Source organism: Stegastes partitus, unplaced genomic scaffold, assembly GCF_000690725.1.
Source record: "Stegastes partitus isolate 25-593 unplaced genomic scaffold, Stegastes_partitus-1.0.2 Scaffold833, whole genome shotgun sequence".
NCBI classification, from domain to species: Eukaryota; Metazoa; Chordata; class Actinopteri; family Pomacentridae; genus Stegastes; species Stegastes partitus.
The window spans coordinates 302,143-327,102 of record NW_007578564.1 but is presented as its reverse complement, the minus strand read 5'-3'; the positions used below and the strand labels follow the sequence as shown (position 1 = coordinate 327,102).

At 41.8% G+C, this 24,960-nt stretch overlaps 1 protein-coding gene across 1 annotated transcript in view; it reads right to left on the bottom strand.

Annotated features, from left to right (window-relative positions):
* The window catches only part of celsr1a (cadherin EGF LAG seven-pass G-type receptor 1a), a 135,106-nt gene that overhangs the window by 12,419 nt on the left and 97,727 nt on the right, over positions 1-24,960 (bottom strand). Inside the window, exons 7-25 of the mRNA XM_008292801.1 lie at positions 24,254-24,411; positions 22,055-22,218; positions 21,487-21,612; positions 18,574-18,740; positions 17,380-17,565; positions 17,173-17,286; positions 16,901-17,075; positions 16,670-16,811; positions 14,444-14,564; positions 13,398-13,581; positions 11,799-11,900; positions 9,366-9,460; positions 8,791-9,000; positions 7,424-7,607; positions 7,199-7,342; positions 6,909-7,107; positions 4,955-5,122; positions 4,756-4,882; positions 4,455-4,655 (exon numbers count right to left, since the gene is read on the bottom strand). Of these exons, the coding sequence (XP_008291023.1) occupies positions 4,455-4,655; positions 4,756-4,882; positions 4,955-5,122; positions 6,909-7,107; positions 7,199-7,342; positions 7,424-7,607; positions 8,791-9,000; positions 9,366-9,460; positions 11,799-11,900; positions 13,398-13,581; positions 14,444-14,564; positions 16,670-16,811; positions 16,901-17,075; positions 17,173-17,286; positions 17,380-17,565; positions 18,574-18,740; positions 21,487-21,612; positions 22,055-22,218; positions 24,254-24,411 (2,967 nt within the window). The remainder of the gene's footprint in view (positions 1-4,454; positions 4,656-4,755; positions 4,883-4,954; positions 5,123-6,908; positions 7,108-7,198; positions 7,343-7,423; positions 7,608-8,790; positions 9,001-9,365; positions 9,461-11,798; positions 11,901-13,397; positions 13,582-14,443; positions 14,565-16,669; positions 16,812-16,900; positions 17,076-17,172; positions 17,287-17,379; positions 17,566-18,573; positions 18,741-21,486; positions 21,613-22,054; positions 22,219-24,253; positions 24,412-24,960) is intronic.

Here is a 24,960-nt window from a genome sequence, read left to right as displayed (position 1 = left end):
TTCTTTTTATTTTGTTTTTAATTAAATAAAGTTTTGGCTACATATGGACATCCTGGACTATCAGGACTTTGCAGATGGTGAAATTTCCATCAACTGAACCTGAGCAGCTCCTTGAACTCTAATCTCTTTAATGCCCTTTTCCCGCTCTGTGGTTTTGTTTTCTTATTCTGACTCCTTTCTGAACCTCGCCCAGTGAAATCACGCCAACCCACTATAATCGCTCACCGCTATAATGTTGTTACCGAGGCAAAAATAAAATACCTCTCATCTACAAATGTGGCTTTCACCCAACAATAACTTGAGACAAAAAAATATTCTTCAAAAAAACAAGTAATTACCAGATGAATCGATAATAAAAACAATAAATGTTTCCAGGCCTAAAGGGAAAAAACACCTCAAACTTCTTCACCTATTTATGTAATACAGCAATGATTCAACCTGTCCTGGCATTCCTTTACCTGCTTTCCTCCCATTTTCCATGTCTGTAGCCGGGATCGAGGAATGCTGTGTGTCAGGGAATGTCCCAGCGCTTTGAGATAGAGTGTATTTTAGTGATGCTGTGGAGATCAGAGCCGCAGAAACAGAGAAGAGGCTCCTTTGACAGGGTTATAAATCACTGCTGCGGATGGCCTTGGGCGCACACTGACAGCATTCCACAGCCCTGACACACACACACACACACACAACACACACACACACTTAAAAAACACATGTCTAAACTAGGGTTGCTTGTTTGTGTACATGCACAAGCAAGCAACCATTTAAAGAGATGCAAGCTTTCTCTTTTTTCTGTTTTTTTTAAAGCAGATTTCTTAACAAAACGTCGGCTGCAGATAACGTCCAGCTCACTCCAGTCAAAACACGGTGAGTCAGGACGTTTCTACGCGGGACGAAAACGTCAAAACCGCCATGACTTATGCGGCGCTTGGAAACCGTGAGACCAAGATGGCGGCGCTGCATCTACGAATCTTAGCGGTTACCTGCAGATTGCATGCCTCTCATACGGCCGACAGGAACGATTGGACGTCGGTTTCCTTCGTTGCATTTCGAATTTAGTTCAATCTAATCTAATCTGCATGCTCTGCTACTCTAGTATGTGTTGGTTAGTAAAGCTGAAAGAAAACCAGTTGCAACCTCAGGCCGATTCAGATCTTTAGAGGGTATTTGATCGCCCAAAACAGTTTTGCGTACAACTGACGACAACTTTTGCGCACTAGTTTTCTTCGCTGCATTTTGGTGGCTTCTTACTTGTACTTTGTGCGATGAGAATAAAGTTTAATTTAATCTAATCTAAACTTAGATGTCCTGCTGTACTAGCATGTGTCTGTACTGGTTGTTATGGTTGGTATGAGCAGAAAACCAGATTCAGATCAGCAAAGGGAATTTGATGACTAAAAAACTGCTGAAATTAGTTCCAGAAAGGCAAAACTGTGGCTCAAATTTTTCCTATATTTTTAGTTTTCTTTTACATCATATTTTTTTTTGCATTTCTGTTCACCCGGAACGGTTTTGCGTACATCTCATACAGCCGACAAGAACTTTTTGTGGTTTCCTTCACCGCATTTCGTCGTCTACTTACTTGTACTTTTTGTAACAGCAATAAAGTTGAATCTAATCTAATCTAATCCAAACTTGCCCTTTACATGCCCTGCTATACTAGCATGTGTCTGTGCTGGTTGCTATGGTCAGTACGGCTAAAAAAAAAATGAGCAAAAAATCAGTCACAACTCAAGTCGGTTCAGATCAGCAAAGGGAAGTTGATTCGTTAGAAACTGTTGAAATTACCTGAAAAAAAAAAAAAAAGCAACCTGTAGCTTGATTTATTCTTTGTTTTCACTCTTCTGCTACGCCATATGTTGAAATGTTAAGTTACGAGATTTACAGCAGGTTTATCCGACAGCTTCCTAGCCGTTAATTCTAGGTTACATTTACGATCTGATTTGACATCTCTCGCCTCGGTGAGTGATGAGGTGTGAACGAGTCGTAAATAAAGACGAACACCCGTCGCTGCGGTAGCGAGCGAATCCCACCGAAAGAGCGGAAAACCTAAATCTGCGATTCCCAGAGTCAACGCGTACACCTGGTTGACAGCTGGGAGGTGTTGCAGGTGCAACCCACCGCGGCGTTACGGGACGATCTCTTGATGTCTTCGCGTGAGGCTGCACACATCTGGTTTAGCCGGACTAGTCAGCGCTGACGCATTCACTGTGAACAATCGTGTTTTCAAGGCTTGAACACAATCAGGCAGCTCAGGAAGATGATACTGGTTAAACAAATGAGCATTAATGAGCTTTAGGGGTGCTGGTTGGGCGGATTTTGCGACTTTTTAACCGAGCCAGGCCAGGTGTGCAGCTATGCTAAGCTAGCTTCATGCTAAAGCTTCATACAGTCACGACAACGGAGTCCATTTTCCCATGCGACTCTGTTCAAGAATTATAAACCTGTTTCCATTAAAATGCGACTTATCCCTTTCAACCTGTCCTTCCCGGTGTCTGAGCATTTCAAAGAAAGAGCCAGCAGGACTCCTCGTCAATTAAGAGATTAATGATGTTTTCCGCATCACAGACTTGCAAGAGACTTATCAAGTAAAAAGTTGTTTTGGGAAACCTTTGCCAGGACCTACCGCCCCCCGAGGCCTGCTGCTGGAGACGGGTACCAGTCGCAGCACGTCTCCACTACTGGCCTCCATAGAGCTGTGTGTGTTTGTGTGTGTGTGTGTGTGTGTGTGTGTGTGTGTGTGTGTGTGTCAGCAGACTTCAAACAAACCCCATGCCTTCTGATCCTTCACCGTACTTCGTGTGTGTGTTTCTGGTCACGTCCGAGACCGAACCCACACCAAATTAGATTATCATCTCGGAAGAATTAGCTCATTGTGTTTCTCACCTCAAACCCTTTAATTAGAGAGGTTTTAGAGTAATGAAGCTACACCCAGCCGGGACTGCTGATCGGCTGGAATTAAACTTACAGGAGGGTTGTATTTGGAGGGCAGATCGCCAGGCAGCACATTCCCAACGGTTACAGTTATTACTTCATCATCAGGACACATAATCCGTCAGCTATAGACAAGACTCTCAGGTAGGCCTCGGCCCATTAAGCCTCGTAAAGCCCCCGTCAGCCCGGAGTCAGAAAGCCGTCTGCAGGCAAAATAAATATCAGAAGACGGCTGCCTGGAAGCTTCTGATGCGCTAATTCAGTAAACACCAGCAAGAGGCGTCTTTATCCTGGTTTGAGTTGCACCAAGCCGCCGATGTTTGCGGTGTTTTAGTGTCACATCCACGTGAGGTTTGTCTTGTTGTACATGTGAATGATTATCAAAGTAATTCCCCTGATGTTTTGTTTGGGTTTTCTCCTGATTCATGCATAATGCAGGTGGTGACGTACAAAAAAAAATGCTCGCTGGTGTGACTTTTTGCTCAAACGTCTCAAGCAGAACAAACCTGCTAACATTATAGCATCAATCATCAACACCTTAAACAGCTGGGACGTGTCTTAAACCTGTGATATAAAACAGAAAATGGAATTTCTTTTATTTTTAATTCAATGGAATTTTTTCCAGCTGCCCACAGATCTCTAAATGGTGACTCTACGTACTGCAGCTAGTTCGCTACTTACATTTTCACCTTGTTTCCATACTCGTCTCCTATCGGTTCTACGTAATAACAGCCTGGCGTTCACCTGAAAAACCTTGTGGCGTCACGGTTGCACCTTGTATTGTCTACAGAATCTGGCAAATAGTTAATTTTGGGTCAAATTTTACATGATTATCAAAGAAAAATCAACATCTTAAGCTTAGATTTGGCGATTTCATGCATGATTAGTTCACAGACTATTAAGAAATCTGACAATTATCACCATAAATACTGTTTTTTTCCATGCATTTAAAAGCTGCTGGTGGGTTTTGGGGTTCAGTGGATTAAAACAACTACACGTTACAGGGTGTCCTGTCTGTATGCACATCTACAAAGTAAAATAATAAAGGCTTAATAGGCATATATACGTCTACCAATGTAGATAAGTCACTGAATTTCTGTCATGTGACTGTTGGTCACAGCTGAGTCACTCCAGGCTTCAAAGCTGCAGAATAAAGCACAGAATTTTTTGTTTTTTACAGAAGCTAATTAGAGTAAACGGGTAATTTTGAGTGAAATTTTAAATAGGATTTTGAAGAAATATCACGATTTTAAGCTTAGAGAACAGCACGTCACAGATGAGACCAATAAATTGAGTAATATTGGCAATTCTTTAAAGAGGACATGCCTTGAAAATTCGCCAGAGGGTTTTCGGTTTAAGAGGGTTTAAATGATTTCAAATCACTTCATCTGGAACATGACGATGAAGGAATATCGGAGGTCATATGACAAACAAATAGGGGCCTTATGTCTGACAGAAACAGCTGGAATCTGTTGCCGGTGAGCAGCAGCATCTCCTTCAGCGTGAGCTACATATACACCTACCACGTTATCAGTCTGATTGATGCCGAGCAGGAAGACGAGCATGGAGAAGAAGAGCGCCGCCACCAGGTTCCTGTGGATGACGTGGAGGTTGGAGCGAAGCCGGCGGAGGAGGCACAGCAGGATGAAGGTGAGGAGGAGGAGCAACAGGGAAACCGACACCGTGGTGTAGGTGACGATCTTCAGGGGGAGGACGTCGCCGTGCTGCGGGGAGAAGTTCCAGGACGTCAGATCAGGAGTCGGGAACAAGGAGAAGGCAGGGTGATTTCAATAAAGCTATGATGATAGAAGTTCTAGGCGGTACCTCTCTCTTGGAAATGTCCATCAGCACGGCGAAGCTGGTCATGTGGTTGCACTGACAGCTGATGTGGCTGTTGTTCCTGTTGAGCACCTCGCAGCCTTTGGAGGACCAGCCGCCGGTGCCTCCGATCCTAAACACACACGTATCAGTGTCATTTAAAGCAGGACGCATCACAAACGAATGGATTGGAAGTCCAACTCACGGGATGGAGTGGTCCCAGAACACGCAGACCGGCTTGGTTCTCTCCTCCGTCTCCAGCATCGTATACTCCAACGTGATGGGAGGGTCCAGGACGGCGGGAAGAGGCGGACCCTCGCTGTGGACGGTGGCGCTCACGATGGCTGTGTTGATCACCGGACGGTTGGGGAGCCTAGAAACACACACACACGTCCAGTAAATTAACCAAATGGACTCAAAAGCTCACCAGCAGTTTGAAAGACATCTTAACTTTTGGAGACATTTGTCTAAATGTCAACTTTCTGATGGTACTTGAACTAATCATGGTAACAAGTTTGAGCTACAGAATGCACAGTGATGGTTAAAGTTGAAGTGAGAATCAACCAGTGGAGGACGATGTGCCACCAGTGATCCCAGTCACAGGTGTTACCAATACTGGGAATATATGTTTTCAGTTCTTTCCGAACATTTTTATTTGTTTGCATATTTGTTTTCTATCTGTTCTGTGAAAAATACAGTCAAATGTCCCTGAATTTGTGTCATGACTCACTAAAAGCCTCACAGTTGTACTAATGAGGTACAAGGCGTGCTATCTTTGAAAAAAACACCCCACATTTAACCATGATTTAGAGCCAGAACCTAAAAAAAACAGAGCGGTTTATCCGCATTTCAACTTCCTGACGGTCTTTGAACTAATCATGTGTGACAGGTGGCTCCAGCAGGAACCAAATCTAATTTGAAAATTGTGACATCTCATCAAACATTGTTTTATTTTACATGTCTCATTTAAAAATTTTCCAGATATAAATTTGCTCAAAGCAGATTCTGTGTAAAAAACAAAAGATTCTGTGTGACTCAGCTTCGACCGACAGTCAGCAGACTAAAAATTGGGGACTTTTCGACTGAATTACCGGCTTTGATTGAATAAAGCAGATGAGAAACAAGGATGGAAGCAAAGTAAAAATGGAAGCAATAAAATATCTAGCATGCAGATATACCAGCCCCCCCCAAGTAACACTCGTATAAACTCTTGTGTGTGTTGATTTCTGGATTTTTTTTCAATTTTTTGTATTATAATTTATGAAAGAAATTCAACTTTCGGTTTTTCTTTGGTCATGATTTATGGCATTATAACTGTGTCATAGTGCAGAGAAGACAGTTTTTAGTTCTCTTTACATCTAGTCATGGTTGTTCTGTTTCCATAGAGGTGCAGGACTTTATATCGCAGTGAAAAATGAGCCCACGGTGGGTAAAAATGCAACAGGAGCAAAAAAAATGCCCCAAAAATGCCTTGAGGGTGAACATATATATAATCAAAAATGCTCTTAATTGTCCCTGAAAGTATCCATTTAAAGTGTTTAACCATCGTCTTTGGTTAAAATTTGGTTTTTAAGGCTCATATTCAAAATCTGCTCCCACATCCAGTCTCACTTACACATGCTTACATCAAATATTGTCCAAATATGGTCATATTCTCATGCTTCCTTCAGTTCATCTTATCTTATTTTTCATGACTTTCTCTCTTGCCACACACAGCAGGAAGAAAAACAAAAAAAAAGGGAAAAGAAAACCCCTGATGTTCAGTAAGTATTGAGGATCTCATAGACCCATGCGGGCGGCGATAACGGGGCTGCAGTAAATATTATGACATGTATTAAAATTAAAGGTGATATTTGTCATGTGAGGTAGGCTCTCTTCAAAGCTTTACGGAATATAAACATGCAGGGAGGTATAGGAGAAGGTTTTTAGAGTTCAGACAGAGTGTGTGTTCCTATTTCTGTGCTCTTGAGCATCGTTTTATTTCTTTGTAGTCGTTCTTGCAGCTATTTATCTGGATTACACGTCATTATTTAATTCTAGTGCATGAGGAGGTGTGTCTGCACTCTTTTGTGTTTAATGTCGAATAGAAGTGCATGGTTTTTTTTATTCAGAAATTAAGCAGAATGGCAGGGGCAGCTTCATCTTTTACAGATTTCTACCTGAGACTCCTTCGGTCGGGGTCGTATCTCTCCGGCAGCAGCTTCCCCAGCGACTTGTAGACGATCACCACGGCGACGGGCAGAGGGGCAGGAGGCTCCAGGTGGCGCCGCTTCCTGTCCGACACCGTGGGATGCAGCTGCGCCTCCTCCTCCTCCTCGGGGGCGTCGGTCTGAGCCGCAGGAGCAGGAGTGGACTCTGCTGAGGTAAGACAGAAAGAAAACGGAGCTCAAGCAGAGTCGAAGGTTAAAATCGTCGGCGTGGTTCTGTGCGATCCGGCCGGCGTTCCTACCTTTGTGGACCTGAGCGCGCAGGTTAAACTGTGGGAAGTGGACGGAGGAGCCCAGCTCTTTGGAGTATTCCTCCTGGATGTCCTGGAAACGAGGGAGGGTGGCCCTCTCCGGGTCGGACATGTCCAGGTAGTCCACGGTTAGAACTGAGGGATGCAGGAAGCAGAAAATGTTTACATGTAGTTCTATTTTTCAGAGGCGAGTTTGATCGCAGCTCTGCCACTCACTCATGTTGTCCGTGACGATGGTGAACGGTTTCAGGTAGGTTTTCCTGACGTTCTGCGCCAGCGTGTTGGCGTAGTCCTCGAAGTTGCGCAGCAGGTGCGCCGTGCCGCCCTCCGTCCTCTGGATTTGCTCCCAGTGCTCCTTGGTGTCGGGATCCAGGATGGCGCTGCCTGCTCGCACCAGGTTCTGGAGAAAGAAGAAATCAAACCGATTACAGGAAATGAGGAACGTATGGTACATAAATTATACCACAACCAGTAGGTAACAAGGTAAGAATCTAAAATATAGAACAAGCAGTGATGGATAAAGCTGAAGTAGGGTTCAACCAGTGGAGGGCGATAGGCCACCAGTGCTCCCAGTGCTCCTTGGTGTCGGGATCCAGGATGGCGCTGCCTGCTCGCACCAGGTTCTGGAGAAAGAAGAAATCAAACCGATTACAGGAAGTAAGGAATGTATGGTACGTAAATTATACCAAAACCAGGAGTTAACAAGGTAAGAATCTACAATATAGAACAAGCAGTGATGGATAAAGCTGAAGTAGGGTTCAACCAGTGGAGGGCGATAGGCCACCAGTGCTCCCAGTGCTCCAAACTGGGTTTCATAATAGCTTTTTTAATAATTGATTATTTATGTAACTTGCGATGAACCCTCTGAACTCCAAGCAGTTTCTGGGAGTTTTTTACACACTATGAGCTCATCTTTCACTGCAATATAAAGTCCTGCACCTCTATGGAAAGTAGAGCAAACTCAGAATGTCTCTTTTATGGTATATTAAAGTTACAATGGCACAAATCATTAAAAAAAAGAAAAACCTGAAAGTTGAATTTTTTAATTTTTCATTTCACAAACATTTAAATAACCTGAAATCGGTATCGGCCAGAAATGTCTATATCGTGCATCACTAGTTTCCATACTTGTCTCCCAAATACTCTGTGTAAACACTGCCTGCACTTCAGTCGAGTCCAGGTGATTTGTTTTTTTTAATGTTACTGATGTTTGAAGCTGATTCACAAATTAGTTTTTGGTTGCGTTCAGGAACATTGAATTTCTAGTTTTTTATAGAATTTGTTTAAAGCAAAAGGTTTGATTTTAGCATATTTAAAAAAAAAAAAAAAATTGTTGTAGGATAAAGAGATTTTGATTAAAAATCCATATTTTTAGTTCAGAGGTGAATGTTTTTCCACATTAAAGTGAAGAATAACATGATTTATCAACGGATGATTCTTTCTGTTTTTATAGTTTCTTGCTCTGATGAATGGTATTATTTTGCTCGTGGGTTCTGAGGTTCAAAAGGTTAAGTTGTAAATTAATTGTTCTGAATCAGTTTGTAATCAGTTGGAGAATCTTTTTGTTTTTCTGTCTTTTCTACCTCATTGAAGTCGGCGTCCCTCATGGCGGTGAGGTCGAAGCCGACTTGCTGGCTCTCGTACTGCAGCACATGATTCAGCAGCTGGGCGGCCGTCTTCACGTCGTTGCCAAAGTAGTGCGGCGTGTTGTTGGTGGCGCTGTGCAGCAGGCGCACGATGGCCTTGGAGCGTTCGCTGTCCATCCTGGAGCCGTTGCGACTCAGATCCTCGTTCTGAAAGAACGAAGGGTTAAAGGGTAAAAAGAGAAAGAGGAAGGAATGAGCAGGTCAAGGAAATGCTGAGTGGGTGTGATCAAAACATAATGGAAACTGGTCAATCCTAGGATTAGTGAGACTTTAAGAAGTTCAAGCCTCCAGTGGTGGGTTCAGGTTCAAGCACAATAGGTGAAATACTTTGTGTAAACCACCTATAGATGGCTGATCACGTTACACTCAGCTGGACGCACATCGGCTCCGCTACAGTGCAGTTTTTAAAAATAACCACCGCTAGTTATTCTCAGTTTTAAAACAAACACCAGAACAGAAGCTACTCTTAGTACTTTATCTGGAGTTCATGTTTTATTTAGACTATTATTCACCATTTTCTTCAGATGAGAGAAGGTGACGGTGGTGCAGTTGAAGAGTTCAGGAGACAACCAGCCCTTCTCATCGCTGCAGTGGCGGATGGCGGTACCTGAAAACAACACAAAAACAGAAGAAATGGAAATCAAGTTCCTCACAAGTATTTCCCAGACGTGGAGGAGGTGGGGAGGCTAGACATCAAACCAATCAATGAGCACAACACAGTCACAAATCTATAGTATAACACAATAAAACAACGATGCTTTTTGCCACTCAGACTACTTACAGGCTCTATGCAGCCTGAAAGAAATACCTGCAGACAGAACTCAGGGCTAAGAAATGCTAACAAGCTATTGCTAATGGTTTTTGAAAACAGCATAAAAAACAGCACATTTACATAATATGATAATATTGTTGAAAAAAGGCCCATTAAATGAACATTATTCAAATATAAAACAGCAAACTGCAGGACTCTTTGTGGTAAAGATGAACATCCCACATTTTCTATCATAACATAAGCGTCAAGTTTGCACATTTTGCACAATAATGAACTCTTACATTATCCTGATTGGTTTGAATATGTGCAGAAATTAAGCCTCTAAATTCCAAAACAAACCACAAATAAGTTTGAAAGGCAAATTATCTTTTAGAAAAGTCACCAAAATTACATGATTATTCATCTGTGACATGCCGCTTGGTCAAAAAAATACAATCCAAATCTCAGCGTAAAATTGGGAAACATCACTTTATTCAGCATATCTAATTTCAGAAACTTGCCAACAATAGATCAATTGCTCTGAGCAGATTCTGTACAAAAAACAAACATTCCTGTGCCTGTCTGAGCAACTGGGAACATATTAGAGACTCAGCTGTGACCAACAGTCAGATTATGTAAATTTAGGGACTTTTTGGCTGAACTGTGGGCACTGTTTACACAGAACAAATATGAAAAGCTTTAAAGTCTGTAGCGTTACTATTTCCCCGCAGTATTGGTGACACTTGTAGGTACTTTTCTTTTCTTTCTTTTTTTTTTCCATGATTTACAGCATTATTAATATGTTATTCTGCACAGAAGGCATTTTTTCATTCTCTCTCCTTCTAATCATGGTCATGTTGCTTCCATTGAGGTGCAGAAACTTGAAAAATGAGCCCACAGTGAGAAGAAAAGGTGACGTGAGTTATATGTGAAACTACACTTGGCTGCTTGAGTCTGTTGCAGTTTGAGAGAAAGACTTAATCCAACTGCTAAAGTCTCTTCGGTGCCATTGTTGAAAAGGAAGAAACGGCTGCCAGCCGAAGCCAAGAGAGGGCACTGAGCGATACTCGCAAATACATTCCCCAGCGAGTCTTGGGAGGCAACAAAGGTCGCCATGGTGACCGCTGTTACTAAGGGGGTAACCAGGAAAGTGACACTGTTCTACTGGAAACAAGGCAGCGAGTTCGACTTCTCCGTGTTTCTGTCATAGATGAACTTCACTAACTGTTAAGAAAGCTCTGATGGATTAAAGAACCAATCAGAAAGCTGTTTTTAAGCTTCAAGGTTGTGCATCTTAAAATACATCAACTCATAAAAACCACAGCTGACACAATAACTGAGGCTATTCTGGCACAAAGACTGTAATGTTTTCTTTTTAAAGAGAGATTCTGTGACTATTGGAGACAGAAATAACACAATCATAGTGGATTTAATGGCAGCAGTTCAGAAAAAGACATTTATTACAGGCTGGCTTAAAGGAATAGTTCAACATATTAGAGAATAACTGAGAATTAGTGAAGACTGATGCCACTGCTACAGTCTGGACTAGAACCAGGAGACAACAGCTCTCAGGCTAAAGGCATGAAAACATCTCTAAAGCTTCAATCAAACTCAACCTTGACTTTGTCAGTGACCCAGAGCTCCTGTGATCTGAGCCTGTCTGACGACGTCCAGACATAAACAATCAGAAGCAGTTGTCACAGAGGGATTAACCCTCTGATCTCTGAGCAGCTTCTGGATGTTCTTTTGCTCCTGTGACATTTCTACTCACCGTGAGCTCATGTTTTTTTCACTGCAATATAAAGTCCTGCACCGCTATGGAAGCAGAACAACCATGACGAGAAGGAGAGAGAGCTCCAGATTATATTATGTGCAGTTTGGTAGCGTTATTAGAATGGTATATTAATAAACACTGGCTGCAGTTCAGCCAAAAAATAGCATTCTGAATTTTTGTCATGTGACTGCTGGTCACAGCTGAGTCACTCGTGGTTTTTTCAATATATGGAGGGTTAAATAATTTTTTGTTTTCTACAGAATGTGATTAAAGCAAACTGTTCATTTTTGGCGAATTTTTAAACGAGCCACGTACAGCAGTAGAAAATACACTATCTGACTCTGTAAATACCATAATTTTTGTGATTTTTTCTTACAAATAACCTGCTTTTTGGGGTTCAGAATAGTCAAATATACTCACCGATGGATCCTTTGGGACAGGCCATGGCAGCAGGGCGTCCAAATTTGGTTTTGGGCCACCAGATGCCAGCGTCAAACGCCTTGGGACAACCTTCATACACCACTGTGAAGAGAAACGAGTTTTAATTGCTGGTTCGTGAGCATTGCAGTGAACTGAAGCTCAGCTTTCACTGCTTTGGTTCCATTTATGAAACAGGCCCACAGACCAGCACAGCGACACTCAACCCAACTAATCCTGCAGGTTTATTATGAACACAAGCAGCGACACGGAATTCATTTCAGCATATTTGGGACCAGAACAAACCAGGTTGTTAGCGGCTGTAATCTCTCAGTGTTTCATTAAGTCTTAGATTCTGTTTCACTGCTATGACACACGACTTCTCCATTTTCCAGAATTTTGTTTCTGTGACTGTCGGTTGCAGCTGAGTCACTAATAACTCTTTGGTTGTGCTGAGGAAGGCAGAATTTTTAGGTTTTCACAGAGTTTAGTCAGAGCAACTGGTTTATTTTTAGCATATTTTTAAAATAAAGCTTGTAGGAGAAAGTGATTTTAAAGAAATATCCAGATTTTTAGGATTGATTTGGTTGGGGTTTTTTTTGTTTTTGCTTTTACCAAAAGTCAGACATGATGAGTTCAAGGACCACTGTAAAGTTGAAAATCTTAGTTTTTTCTATTCTTACAGTTTCTTGCTATGACAAATGTGTAATGTTGGTGATTTTTTAAATAATAACATATCTTTCAAACCTGTCAGTAGTTTTGGGGTTCAGATAATTAAATGTTGCAAAAGTTAATAAAATAAACAACCAGAAAGTCTTCATTTCTTTTCTATCTCATTGAACCCAGCATCCCTCGTGGTGGTGCAATCGACACTCAAGAGGGGCTTTTATTTCTTCTAAAGCAAAACACAGTGTGCCATCATGGAAAGAAGCTTTAAGGGGCAAATTTGTGTTTGTTAGATTGTGTTTAGTGTCTCCAAAACCAAAGAAAACTAATATAGTTTGAACCTATCAAGCTGAGAAATGTGTTACATCCACATTAGTGCAACAGATTTCAACACAAAGCACCATATTGTGACAATGGAATCCAGATTTTCTATCCATTAAAAGTCCAAACACGTCCCTCAGACTGTGCAGAGCTTCATATCGGGTCAAACAGCGAGCGCCCCGACACAGATTTTCTGTTGTGGTTTTGTCTTCCATTCATCTCTACTGTATTGTATCTGTGCAGACTCGCTGCCAAGTGAGCCCCACCAGGCCAGACTCGCCTCTTCTGCTTGACTGGGTGGTGACAAAGATGCAAAGTTAGCTCAAGTGCAGCACCAGCAGATGTGAGTGACACCATTTGTCTCCCTTTTGACACTTGGCCGATTCATCCGGGTCCACTTTGTGAAGCCACGACATCGCCTTTATTGAGCAAATCATCTGACTTTCATGGTTTCATTTTTCATAAACGCCTCATTATTCACTCACTTTTTCTATGCGATCACTTCACACATGAGCAAATTAGTGTGATATGAGCCGATGTTTGCTCTTTTAACGGTTAATTTAGGATTGATATCAGCGGATTTTGTGCAAATTATGAGCAAAATGATTAACGTACCCTCGCATCCAGTGGGGGTGACCTCGGCGAAGGGGTTATCGCACTGGTTGCACTGGCGCCCGATGACTCCTCCCTTGCAGGGGCACTGACCGGTGACGGCGTCGCAGGTTCGAGACTCGGAGCCGACGGAGAAGCACTCGCAGGGGTAACAGGTGTCCTCACCCTCCGGACGGTAGTGGTTTTCCTGCAGGGAGAAGGAGAAGAGATGTGTGATTGAGTTTGGAGGAGATTTTGGTAGTTTGGAGGAGGCCTTGTGAAGCTTTAGCGCAACTTTTAGGTGTGTTTTTGAAGCTGGAATTTGTGTTTAACAGTGATGATCAAGGATGGTTGTAGCAGCAAAACCTCCTGAGCACACCAAACTGAGCCACTTCTTCTTCCAAATGTCTCAATACGTCTCTGTAAATATTACCCATGAGGCAACAGTGGTCATTATCCTGTCGAGAGCAGCAGTGATGTGCAGGTTTGGGAGAGCTGCATAGAAAATATGATTCAAAAAGCGACAAAGCAGCGCTCGGACTCAGTTATCAATGAGGGGGTTGGTGCCAAAGTGGGCCGAACCACCTTCGCTAGCTTTAGGAAAAAGTGGGGTCATAATTTTGTGATGCTAAAAAACAATCATGGTTGTTGCATCCAAAGATGTTTCAACACTGTCCAGAGATAGAAACAGCTTTTGCCTTTGCCCACATTTTCTACTTTTTGCGGGAAAAAAACTGATTCAAGGTTTGTCTTGCTAAACAGCATCCAAAAGTTGGGCCATCACAAGGAACTAGAGATCCTCTTGAAGACCATGGGGTAGAAACAGATGCTTGATGGTGGTTTACAAAGTTTTAATTTTACCTCACCGTACGTACGAGTCGAGTTTTCACAGGCCTTGAGGTCGTGCTGTCCGCCATTTTGAACATGTGCAACTACCTACCTACCTGCACCCGCCACCTGAGCATCACTACTGAGCAGCTTTTGCTCGAAACAGAAAAATATCTTCAAGATATTAGGCAAACACCAGAAAGAAACCATTCTAGCTTGTTAAATGTTAAGTGTGTGTTTACCTTGCAGCGACACTCTCCAGTGGTCTTGTTGCAGTCTTTGTGGAATCCTCTGCTGGTGTCACAGTTACAGGGTCCACAGACGGGGCTGCCCCACCAACCCTGAGGACACGGCTTCTCCACTCTGAAAGAAAACGGATCAAATGAGGCTAAATAAACACAATCTGTCAAATACAGAGACGTTTAAAAATGTTCTTTGACGCTACGTAAGTGGAAAAAGAAATTTCAGCAACGAATCAAGTGCAAAACTGTGTTTTTCCTCAGATTACAAACATGTATTTACTTCTTTGAAACTGTATGATAATTACACGCTACAACAAAAGTTGGCACACGCTAACGTTCCTGTCTATGATTCCATTTTATTTATCATGTAATGCACAAAGGTGGACAAACCAGTTTCCGTCTCTCAGCTGCCACAATGACTAAAGCACATGTTTAACTTTACGATCTTCTGGGAGAACATGTTTTTTTTTTAAGTGTCATACAACACAAAGCACCTGGTTGTTGACATGTTACTGGTTTGGTATCAGCTCAAACAAATCAAAACAGTAGCTGACGATCTGTTATCGCCACTGAAATGAATCTAGAATAAACTTCCTCCACAACACTTTTAAGCCGGTTTGTGTCAAACAAACGCACACTGACTCTCTTTTCTCCCTCGAGAAGAGATGCAATCTCCATCGCCGAGATGTGATCCGATAGGGGACGGGCTGCAGGATGAGGGAGACTAAACACCCATGGAGGACCAGCCGAGCGTGGAGGGGGAATCCCGCTTCCTGAGCGATGCGTGTCATAGGGGTCAGGGGGGAAATGACTGGGCCGACTAACTCAGGTGAACTTTCACATCGCTGATTCTTTGATTATTTCTTTTTTAATTCCTGATCTTTCCCTCCCTCTCCTCCTCACACACTGCCGAGCTCAGATTACCGACTAATAAAGCTGCACTGAAAGACTGGCAGACATTACAAAACGAGCAAGAGCCAAACTTAACCAAAGTAAGATTAATGAGATTTGTCTCGGCAGGAGGCAGAGTCTGCTGTCAGTCTGTTTTGTTTGAAACATCTGGATATTTAAAAAGCTGCATGCATGCCCTGCAGGTCAAATGCAGTTAAAGTTGTAGTCTGTGTAAACGCTGGTGACTTTAAAGGAGCAACTTTTTGCATTTTAAAGGTGCAACACGCAAGATTTGGAGCAAAAAGGTGGTCTTGCTATCGCAGCAAACGACGAAGATATAATGTAGTAACGACATCTTTAGCAGAGAAGCAGTGCTTAATTCAGTGGTTCTCAAACTGGGGGTTGGGACCCCTGTTGGGGTCCCATGATAATTTCAAGGGGTCGCCAGATCATTGTCAAAAAAAAAAAAAGCCTACATTTCTTTTAAAAAGTTGCATTAGGGCTGTCAAAATTAAAAGTGTACACTTCTTCCCACTCCTTTTTTGAATTTGTTAATATTATGATTTGATTATGCAATATTATTATTCTTTTTTAATGCTCTTTTTAAAATTATTTTCTTTTTTTTTATATTCTTGTTCGAAATAAATTAAATTCATTCATTCATTCAAAGGAAAATGAATGTTTTAGCGTAAAGAGATTAATCTGTGGAATTAACAAATGAATTTTTAACGCATTAATGCATGAACAACAACGTTATTACTCATGCTATATTAAAAATTCAAATTGGGGGTCACGAACACAAACTTATGTTTTCTTGGGGGTCATGGCTCAAAAAGTTTGAGAACGGCTGTTTGAATCCAAACTTCTTTGCTCTATGTTTTGGCATCTGGTCCAGCTGTGAGTGCATGTTGGTGCATGTAAGTCCCTTCCTTTGAAACTGTTGGAGCATGCATATAAATGGACCGATAGTAAACACAAATGCGCCACTTAACATAATAAAATACATCGTTTCAAGATAAAACTTCAAATTTAGTAATTTAGATAAAACTTAAAAGTTGCAAACACTGTTTTGATGAGTTATGTTGACATAATAATATTGGTTATTACCCCAACTTAATGAATTATTTTTGTAATTTAAACTCAAATTTCAGCATCGATTGATTGAAACTGAAAGTCAAGTTGTAGCAAATTAATTAAATTGCCTTAATTCTTCTTTCATTGAAGATTTCATGCACTTAATAACACCTACAGATAGTGAACAGTAGCTATTATGTTTTTAAGAAAGTCCAAAAGACAAGTAAACAAGCATCCTGTACGTAGCAGAAGGAAACTTACTTGTTTTCACAGTACTGGCCGTAGAAGTTCTGTCCACATTCACAGGTGTAGCCGTGGGAGGAGCTCGGTTTGCGGACACATGTGGAAACGTGCTCACAAGGATTGAGGTGACAAGCGTCCACGCACTCTTTACCAAAATAACCTGCAGGAGAGACAGTGAAGAAGACAGATCAGTGACACCCAGACGCTTGCTCAGTGTTTGTGAGGTCCGTCAGGGTTCGTGGACGTTACCTGGATCGCAGACGCAGGTGTGGGTGCTCCAGTCGTCGCTGCAGTGGCTGTTCTCGGGGCAGATGTTGGAGTCGCAGGGGTCGGCCAGGTCGCAGCCGTCCTCCACCCGGATCTTCAGGCCCTGAGCCATGTTGATGTTGGCCACGTTGGTGGACGTCTCACCCATACGTACGCCCTGATGGAGAGCACGCGTTGATGAAGAACACGCAAGAAAATACAAAGAAGAGACCAGAAAAAACAGAGGACGGGTAAAGATAAAGGAAAACACCCACCTGTATGCAGCCAACAAATCCTTTGTTGACATGGTTTCCTTCTCCAGGCAAACCTCCAACATGAAGCGTTCGCAGCTTCAGACCTGGCAGCTCGTTACCGATCTCCACCGACATCTGCTCAACAATACAGAACAGAAAATGAGAACATTTGTCACTTTCTTTCATCACTTCCTGTAAAGCCGGTTCTCCTCTTGATGTGTCCTGTACCTGGTACATGCCGTAGTCCAGGGACACAGCAGCCATGTACTTGATGTCCTTCCCGTCTTTGATGCTCTTCAGTTCGACCAGCAAGTGGTGCCACTCGCCATCATTGACGCGAACTTGGGGGAAGCTCAGCGACGCCACCAGCTTCTGCCTCAGAAACACTTCCATGCGGACCTGCTGCTCACTCACCTGCATGGTGGAAGATAGAAAAACGTAATGACGAGACGGCAGCTTCAACTTTATAGCCTCTTGGCTCGTAGCTATTTGACTTTACTGACTATTCAATCCTAAAGGTCCCAGATCATGTTTCTTTTCTGCAAATTAATGAAGGTCTCCCAGAATACACCCTTTAATTTTTCAGCTCAAAATACTGGCAAGAGGGTTAATTCCACCATGACTGTATAACTCCTGGTTTTCTAAAAGGGTTGTTTCAGCGTCTGTAGCTTTAAATTCGGCTGAGCTGCTGCTGTCCACACCCCCTTCAGGAAGAAAACTCTCTCTGCAGCTGCGATTGTTTCAATTGATTCTAACTTTCTCTCTGATCATTCTGAATGGAATTACAGATGGTGAACATGTAGTGTTAATGGGCTGCGTTTCAGTCATAGTTTCATACTTTTTTCGTTGTCTGACAACAGAAACAGTATAATATGCGAAAGAAAACAGCCTTATTGAGAATGCTGTAGTAAATAATAGCAGCAGACGTGAGCATAAAGAGCAGCTAATCCACTGTGTCTTCAGTTCCTCGGATGTTGGGAATGCACGAGGACTCTTGTGTTCACTCTTGCAGCCAACAGAAGGAGGGAGCTTTGCTTGTAGTTTAAGCATTTTAGATTTAGCAGAAGCATCTCTAGAGAGTAAATAAATCTGGTGGACTGAGAGGCAGCTGTTCATTCTTGCTTGGTATGCAAATGTTTAGCTCATTGACGATTGGTTCCTCAGTTTTTACATAGAAATTTAAATAAATTCTTACTGGCTTGCAAAGCGAAGAGACTTTCTAGTTGAGTGGGAGCAACACAAATCTTCACAGCTTTTATTTTACACCTACAAGTTCTTAAGACATACAAAACACAATAGAAATAGATTTACACCATATGGGACCTATATATCCACTGTGGATGAATAAATTCTAAAACGTTGTACTCGAGGGCTGATGCTGATGAACCTTTTTTTTGGCTATAATTTTCTGAGAAATCTCACCATGAGGTTGATGGTGGACGAGGGTCCGGCGTTGGCCTGCATCAGGGTCCCGGTGGGCTGCCTGGTGCGGAACATGAGGCCCATGTACCAGGGAACAGCGACGGTGACGTCTGGATCGCTCCAGGACACCAGAGCCTGGCCGTCGAAGAACTGAGGAGACGGCATCACTGGAGAGAGACGAGACAGGAGGAGGCAAAAGAGTCAGGCGGTGGTCGAAACTTGATTAGTGTTGGATTTTAAATCGGTTTAAAGGTGCTATGAGAAGCATTGTATGGACGGATCAGTGCAAGATTTAGGTCACTGACTTCATAGAAAATCTAAAAGAAGGAGCTGTTGCTTCACTGCATACAAAACTTTCAACAGGAGGCATTGAACCCTCATGTCCATTATAAATACTCTCTTGAGTCAAGTGAACAGAGAGTAAACGGTATTTAGAGACATCGGCGACTGAAAACAGTTGATGGGAAAAACATCTTTATACTCAGATACAATCAAGTTTTTCCTGCATGTGATATAATTACGACTTAATCTCTAACGGATTACTACCTAATAATTCTTAAGCACACATCCAGTGTCTCGAGGCGTTCCTAAAATCCACACAAAACCCGTTCTTCATGAGCTCTCGTAGATGTCAAAATCTCTTCAACCTTTCAGTGGAGCTTCATCCTGTGTAATCCACAGCATATTCTGTATGTTCTCTGCTCCTCGGGGCACAAATTTTAACCAAAGTATTCCCAAATACGCTCATACACAAGCTGTAATTATGAAACAAAGCACATATTTGTTCCAGGTAGCTGTAACTGCAGAGGTTTTTAGTCTGATGACTTTGTCAGAGCTTAAAGTGCACATAAGAACAGTCGGTATTCAGTGACTTCATCAAGACTCAGAACTTTTTTTTAAAGATGTATATTACTCTATCAACACTGAGATTGTACAAATATAGTCATACTATCCAGTTTGCATACTTGTACACATGCCTCTTTTGCAAATTCTACATTTACATCCACTGTATAATATACAACCATCTGTATGACATGAACATGAGCTGTCCTGTGTAGTTGCACTCTGTGTTGTTTGCACTCTGTGTAGGGCTAAAATATTTAATAAAGAGAAAGTTCAATTTAACATATTTCACTCTAAACCACAACATTCGACAGTGACAGAGCTACAAAGTTTGAATTATTTAAGATATTTCAGTCAGGGCAGCTAAAAAATAGACAATTCTGAGAGGGTTAAATCACAAAATGATGAAATTTTATAACAATCTTCCTCATTTAGCAAATTTTAAGTGTCTTAATTCTTTATTTCTTTGTTTTCTGAGTCTTTCCATTCAGCAAGAGCCAGAGTGAAGTTCACAAAGTGTGGTAGAGCATGCACAGCAAAGTTTTCCCCAGGTCTGGACAACAAATTGGTTCTCGAGTCCAAGTGCAATGACTGGAAAAAACTTTTTTTTTCTTTTTTTTTTTTTTTTTTTTCCTTTTTTTTTTTTTTTTTCTTTTTTTTGACCCTTGCTTGCGTTTCGGCGGAAAATTCCCGGATTTTTTTTTCCCCGTTTTTTTGTTTGAAGTTGGTTGCTTGTTGGTTTCTTGTTTGTGCGGAGGGTTGCGGATTTTTTGGTTTTTTCCGGATTTTGTTTTGGGCAACCGTTTTTTTTTTTGTCATATTTTATTTATTTCAGATTTTGATCATTTTGCAAAACACTAGGTCACAAATTAGCAGTTTATGGACTCTGATAATTCTGTTTTCTGGTTTCTGGCTCTGATAAATGGTGTAATTCTGTCAGTTTTTAAAAATGACATGCCTTGTAAAACCCACTGGGTGGTTTTGGAGCACAGATGCTTTATTATTACAACATCTCAGCTGATACGAGTCCAGAGATTCAGGCTTTAGAAGAGGTTTCCAGTTATTACTCGTTCTATTCAGCCCAGAATATGTGTTTCATTTTCTTTAAAAACTGGTGTCAGCTGCAACCTGATCTAACAGAACTACGATTCCAACAGAATGATCTAAAAGACGGGAGGAAAACTAAGCCCGGTGGGTGACTTCTATTGGGTTTTATGTCCGTCCAGTCTGGATGATTCTGGCAGCTTCGTTTACGCACAACAAGAAAATCTCCCGTTTCCACGTGGCAGCGAAACAGCGCGAAGCCTCAAACCCAACGTGTCAACAAGCAGCGGAGCAGCCAAGAAGCTCTTCCCGGCTCGCTGTGATCCTGGCCCAGTTCAGATACCGGATACCGGGGCCTGGCGCTGGCTGGGCGGCTACCTCATAACACAAGAGGTATTCACACGTTCACACATTGTCTGGAAGCTCGCCCTGCAGCGACAAATCAAAGCTCTCTCCTTACCGCAACACGAACACGAGAGGGGCTTACGGAGTGTAAATAACAACACCGTTGGCAGGCAGAAATGCTTTTAAGTTCCCTTTAGCTAACAAGGAAGCGCTGCCAGATTCACGACCCCTCGCTGTTTATCTGTGCATCTATCTGAGCAGCTTGTCACACATCAGGGTCAGTGTTTTTTTTCATCCTTTGGGTTCAGGTTTTGACGAGTGAGTCAGAGTTGGCTCTTTGTCCAAATAAAACTCCGAACCCGAGGCCATGTCAAGTGGCTTCACAATGACGAGCAGAGGCCTCCTTCGTCTTCATTGTGACTTTCCATGAGTCACAGTGAGTCAGAGGAGGTTTTGCTCTTATCCCATTTGATCTCCTACTATTTTCTGGAAGGCACTCCTGCTGTATGTAAACACACGAGGCGAGCAAGCAAACACATGCAAGTTCACCCGCCAACGTGTCTTTTTTTGAAACTGCAGAAATGTGCATGCAAACATCCTCACACATAAACTCTACTCACTGTTTGATTGCTTGAATTTTTAAATCACAAAAACCTAAAACATGCATCAAATATTTCTCACCTTGTTCGCAGTTCTTGCCTCCGTAGCCGGTCGGACAGTCGCAGCTGTAGGTGTTCCACTTGCTGACGCACACTCCTCCGTTCTGACACACTTCAGTCGTGCAAAAGTTCTTCTTTGCTGCACAACCTGGATGTTAAACACAGAAAGGCACACAAAATGTTGTGTCATCTGGGTGTTAGATGTAGTTTTCAGTGTGTTTTAGTGTTGAATTAGTCTGGTGTTGTGCCCTTGAAAATCCTGGAAAGTTAGTATATACTGTGCTGATGATAAGTTTAATCAGCAGCAGAGTTTGGCAGAGATATGAGGATTGTTTCTACTGCTGCAGTTTAAGTCTACTGAGCAGATAACACATAAAAACACAAAATATACTATCATCTGTGTGTTAAATGTGTGCTTCTGTGCAGAAATAACCCTTACTAGTCAGTTTTAAGTCTGTTTCAGTGTTGAATTAGACTCTTTAACAACTGTTTACCTTAAAAAAGCCTGCAAATTATTATTTTAATTTAATTTTAATCAGTAGAAGAGTTTGTTAGAGAACTGGTTTGAGCCTACGGAGCGGATATCGAACCTGCTGCGGTGCCGTTGTTGGCGATGTAGCTCGCCATGTCGATGGGTTTGCTGTCGATGCTCAGGTTTCTCATGCAGCCCACGAAGTCTCTGTTCCTGACGGGGAAATCCTCGGGCAGGTTGGGAACTCCACCGAGCAACAGCGGACCGGTCAAGTCCAGCGACCTGCAGAAGGCACACGGAAATTATGACCGACATTAGAGCAAAACTCAGTATCTAATAATGACAAACGCTCGGATTGTCCACAAACTGCACATAAAGACACACACTCTGGAATATAGTTTAAATAGTAAATAAATTGTCCTCGGTTGACCCCAGAAGGTGTAACAGAGGTGCAGCATTGACCCTGAGTGTAACTGATGTATGTGAAATGAGGTTTTAAGCTGTCACAAGGCTCGCTGTTAGCGTTTCTCTCACTAAGACAGGTTTAACATAGTCTGAGGAAGCTGATTACACCCAGAGCTTGTAAAACACTCAACATCAAACACCAGAAAGGCTTTCATGTGGTGCAATAATGCACAAAAAAACATGCAAAAAGTTGCACGTATGTGGCGCAAACACTGTTCCTCTGCTGGGAACACACGGATCTCAATCAAAGAGTCCTTTTGGAAATAATAAGTACACAAAAAATAGATATTTTTAGCAATTAACTTATCGAGATTTCTTTACTGAGTAACTGTGGAAAAACATTTCTGCACTGTTTCCCCAAAAATGCATTCAGAATTTGTACGTATGAATATTAATAATGTGATTTTGTTCATTTTTAAAGTATGAAAGTCAGAAAAACATATTATGTTTGTGCAGGTTGGAGTCTCCAGAGTGATGATGGAGACTTCTGACAGGATCAGCAGTACAACTAATGATGCGATGGGTCAAGCTACGGCTTTACAGGAGACTTTAATGTTCTGGCCTTTAACACTCTTAACTACAAAATGCACTGGAGGGTTTGAAAGGCACGTTATTTGATTTGATTTACAACTTTATGACGGTTCTTGAACGACTCATGTAAGTGACGTGTTGTTCTGTTTGCAAAATGGTCGAAATCTAAGCCTTAAAATACAAAAACTATATCAGAAGTGTTTGATTCTGCACGTCTTAATTAAAACTTACGTGAATCAAGTTAAAAAGGTTTTTGAAAATACTCTTTAGTACTAATCACATTATGTAAAAAGCAAAAAAAAAAAGGTTTTTGTAGTTTTTTTTCTTCCAGTTTTACCAACACCTGTAGCACATGATTCCAGGTTTTTACATTTTTTTTTGTAAATTAATAATCAAAATAATTCATTTTTTTCTCTCTTTTTTTTGACTTATAGCAGCATAACTTTACAACGCTGCACAAAAAGACATTTTTGAGTTCCCTTGTCATTATATTACTTGAAATTTTACTTTATTGCAAAGAAAAAATGAGCCAACAGGCAAAAAACACCCAGAAACTGCATGAGAGGGGTAACTTAAGTATTCTGGTTTCACTTTTTCTGTTTCAACAACTTTATTTACAAGTAAAACCTGATGGAAATATCACAACATATCCCTGAAACCTATGAGAAAATGTCTTGTAGGTGAACTCAGCACCTTTTGGAAGCTGGACAACTGTTTTAAAGTTATATATAGTCAGAGTTTTGCTGGTTATGCGACGAGAGATTAAAGATTTCCTCTCAAAAACTGAAAGCCAAGTAGTTCCTGCTCCTGCTATTTCCAAACCTTGAAGGCAGGTTTGCACCATTTTACACCCCAGCATGTTTAAATGCCCCAGCGTGACACAGTTAAAGCATCATCTGCAGCAGGTTTGTGAAGGAATGTAACCTCATTAACTCTCCTTCTGAAGCTTTCTCCGTCTCCACCCTCCACTTACTGAATGTGTCCCAGCACGCCGGCTCGTCTAAAAGGCTCATTAAAAAAAAAAAACAAGACAAAAAAAAAAAAACTGTCACACTATAAAAATAAAAAATTGGTTGGTGTGTAGTAAACACACAGTAAATCCTTTAAAGCCCGTGTTGAGATAAGCTTTTAGTTCGGTTGTCACGTCTGACAGCAGCGAGGCCGCGAGGATGAGCGCTGAGATTAGGCAGATAAAAGGAGCGTCGGTCGGTAGGAGGCGAGTTGTGTAATCTGTGGTAATGAAGGTAATTTGACGGAGGCCCCCCCCCCCTGAGGTGCGACATGTTCGTCTGACTGGTAAAGATTTTTTTTCCCGTCTTACTTCTTCTGTCCGGTCTGGGTGCCCTGAGCGGCGCAGGAGTAGTTGCCGATCTGCTTCCCGAAGCGAACCGCCATGGAGATGTCGCAGTCGTCCACGGCGACCATGGCAACCTTTTCTCCAGAGGGTCCATGAGGGATGCCCAGACGGCCGATGTTAGGCTGAGGGGTAAAGTAAAGGAGATACTCGTCAACATTTGTGTATAACAGTCTGAAATCCAAGAATATAGGGTTTCTCTAACAAGAAATCACATTTATTGTTTCTGTTTGTCAAAACTGAATCCCAAAACCTGCTGGTGGGTTTCATCTTTCAGAAAACACCAAAATTACAACATTTATCTCAGTCAAAACCTGTAAAAACAGAAAGAATATTTGGACTTTCAGCTTTATGATGGTCCATGAACTAGCTATCTGTTCAAATCTGTCCTAATCTAAGCTGAAATTTTAGACATTTCATTAAATTCACATTATTTCATTTAAAAATCTGACAAAAATAGACTGTTTGCTCTAACCAGAATCTACAACAAACAAAAAATTCTGCCCTCCCCTGCACAAATGTGAAGCCTTTAGTGAGCTGATTGCGACAAACGGTCACATGACGAAAAATCAGCTAAACTCGGTTGAACTGCAGGCTGTGTTTGCACAAAGTAGACAGAAGACACGTATAAAAACTTGTGCAAAATCTATGATTGTGTTGAAAACTAACCAAAC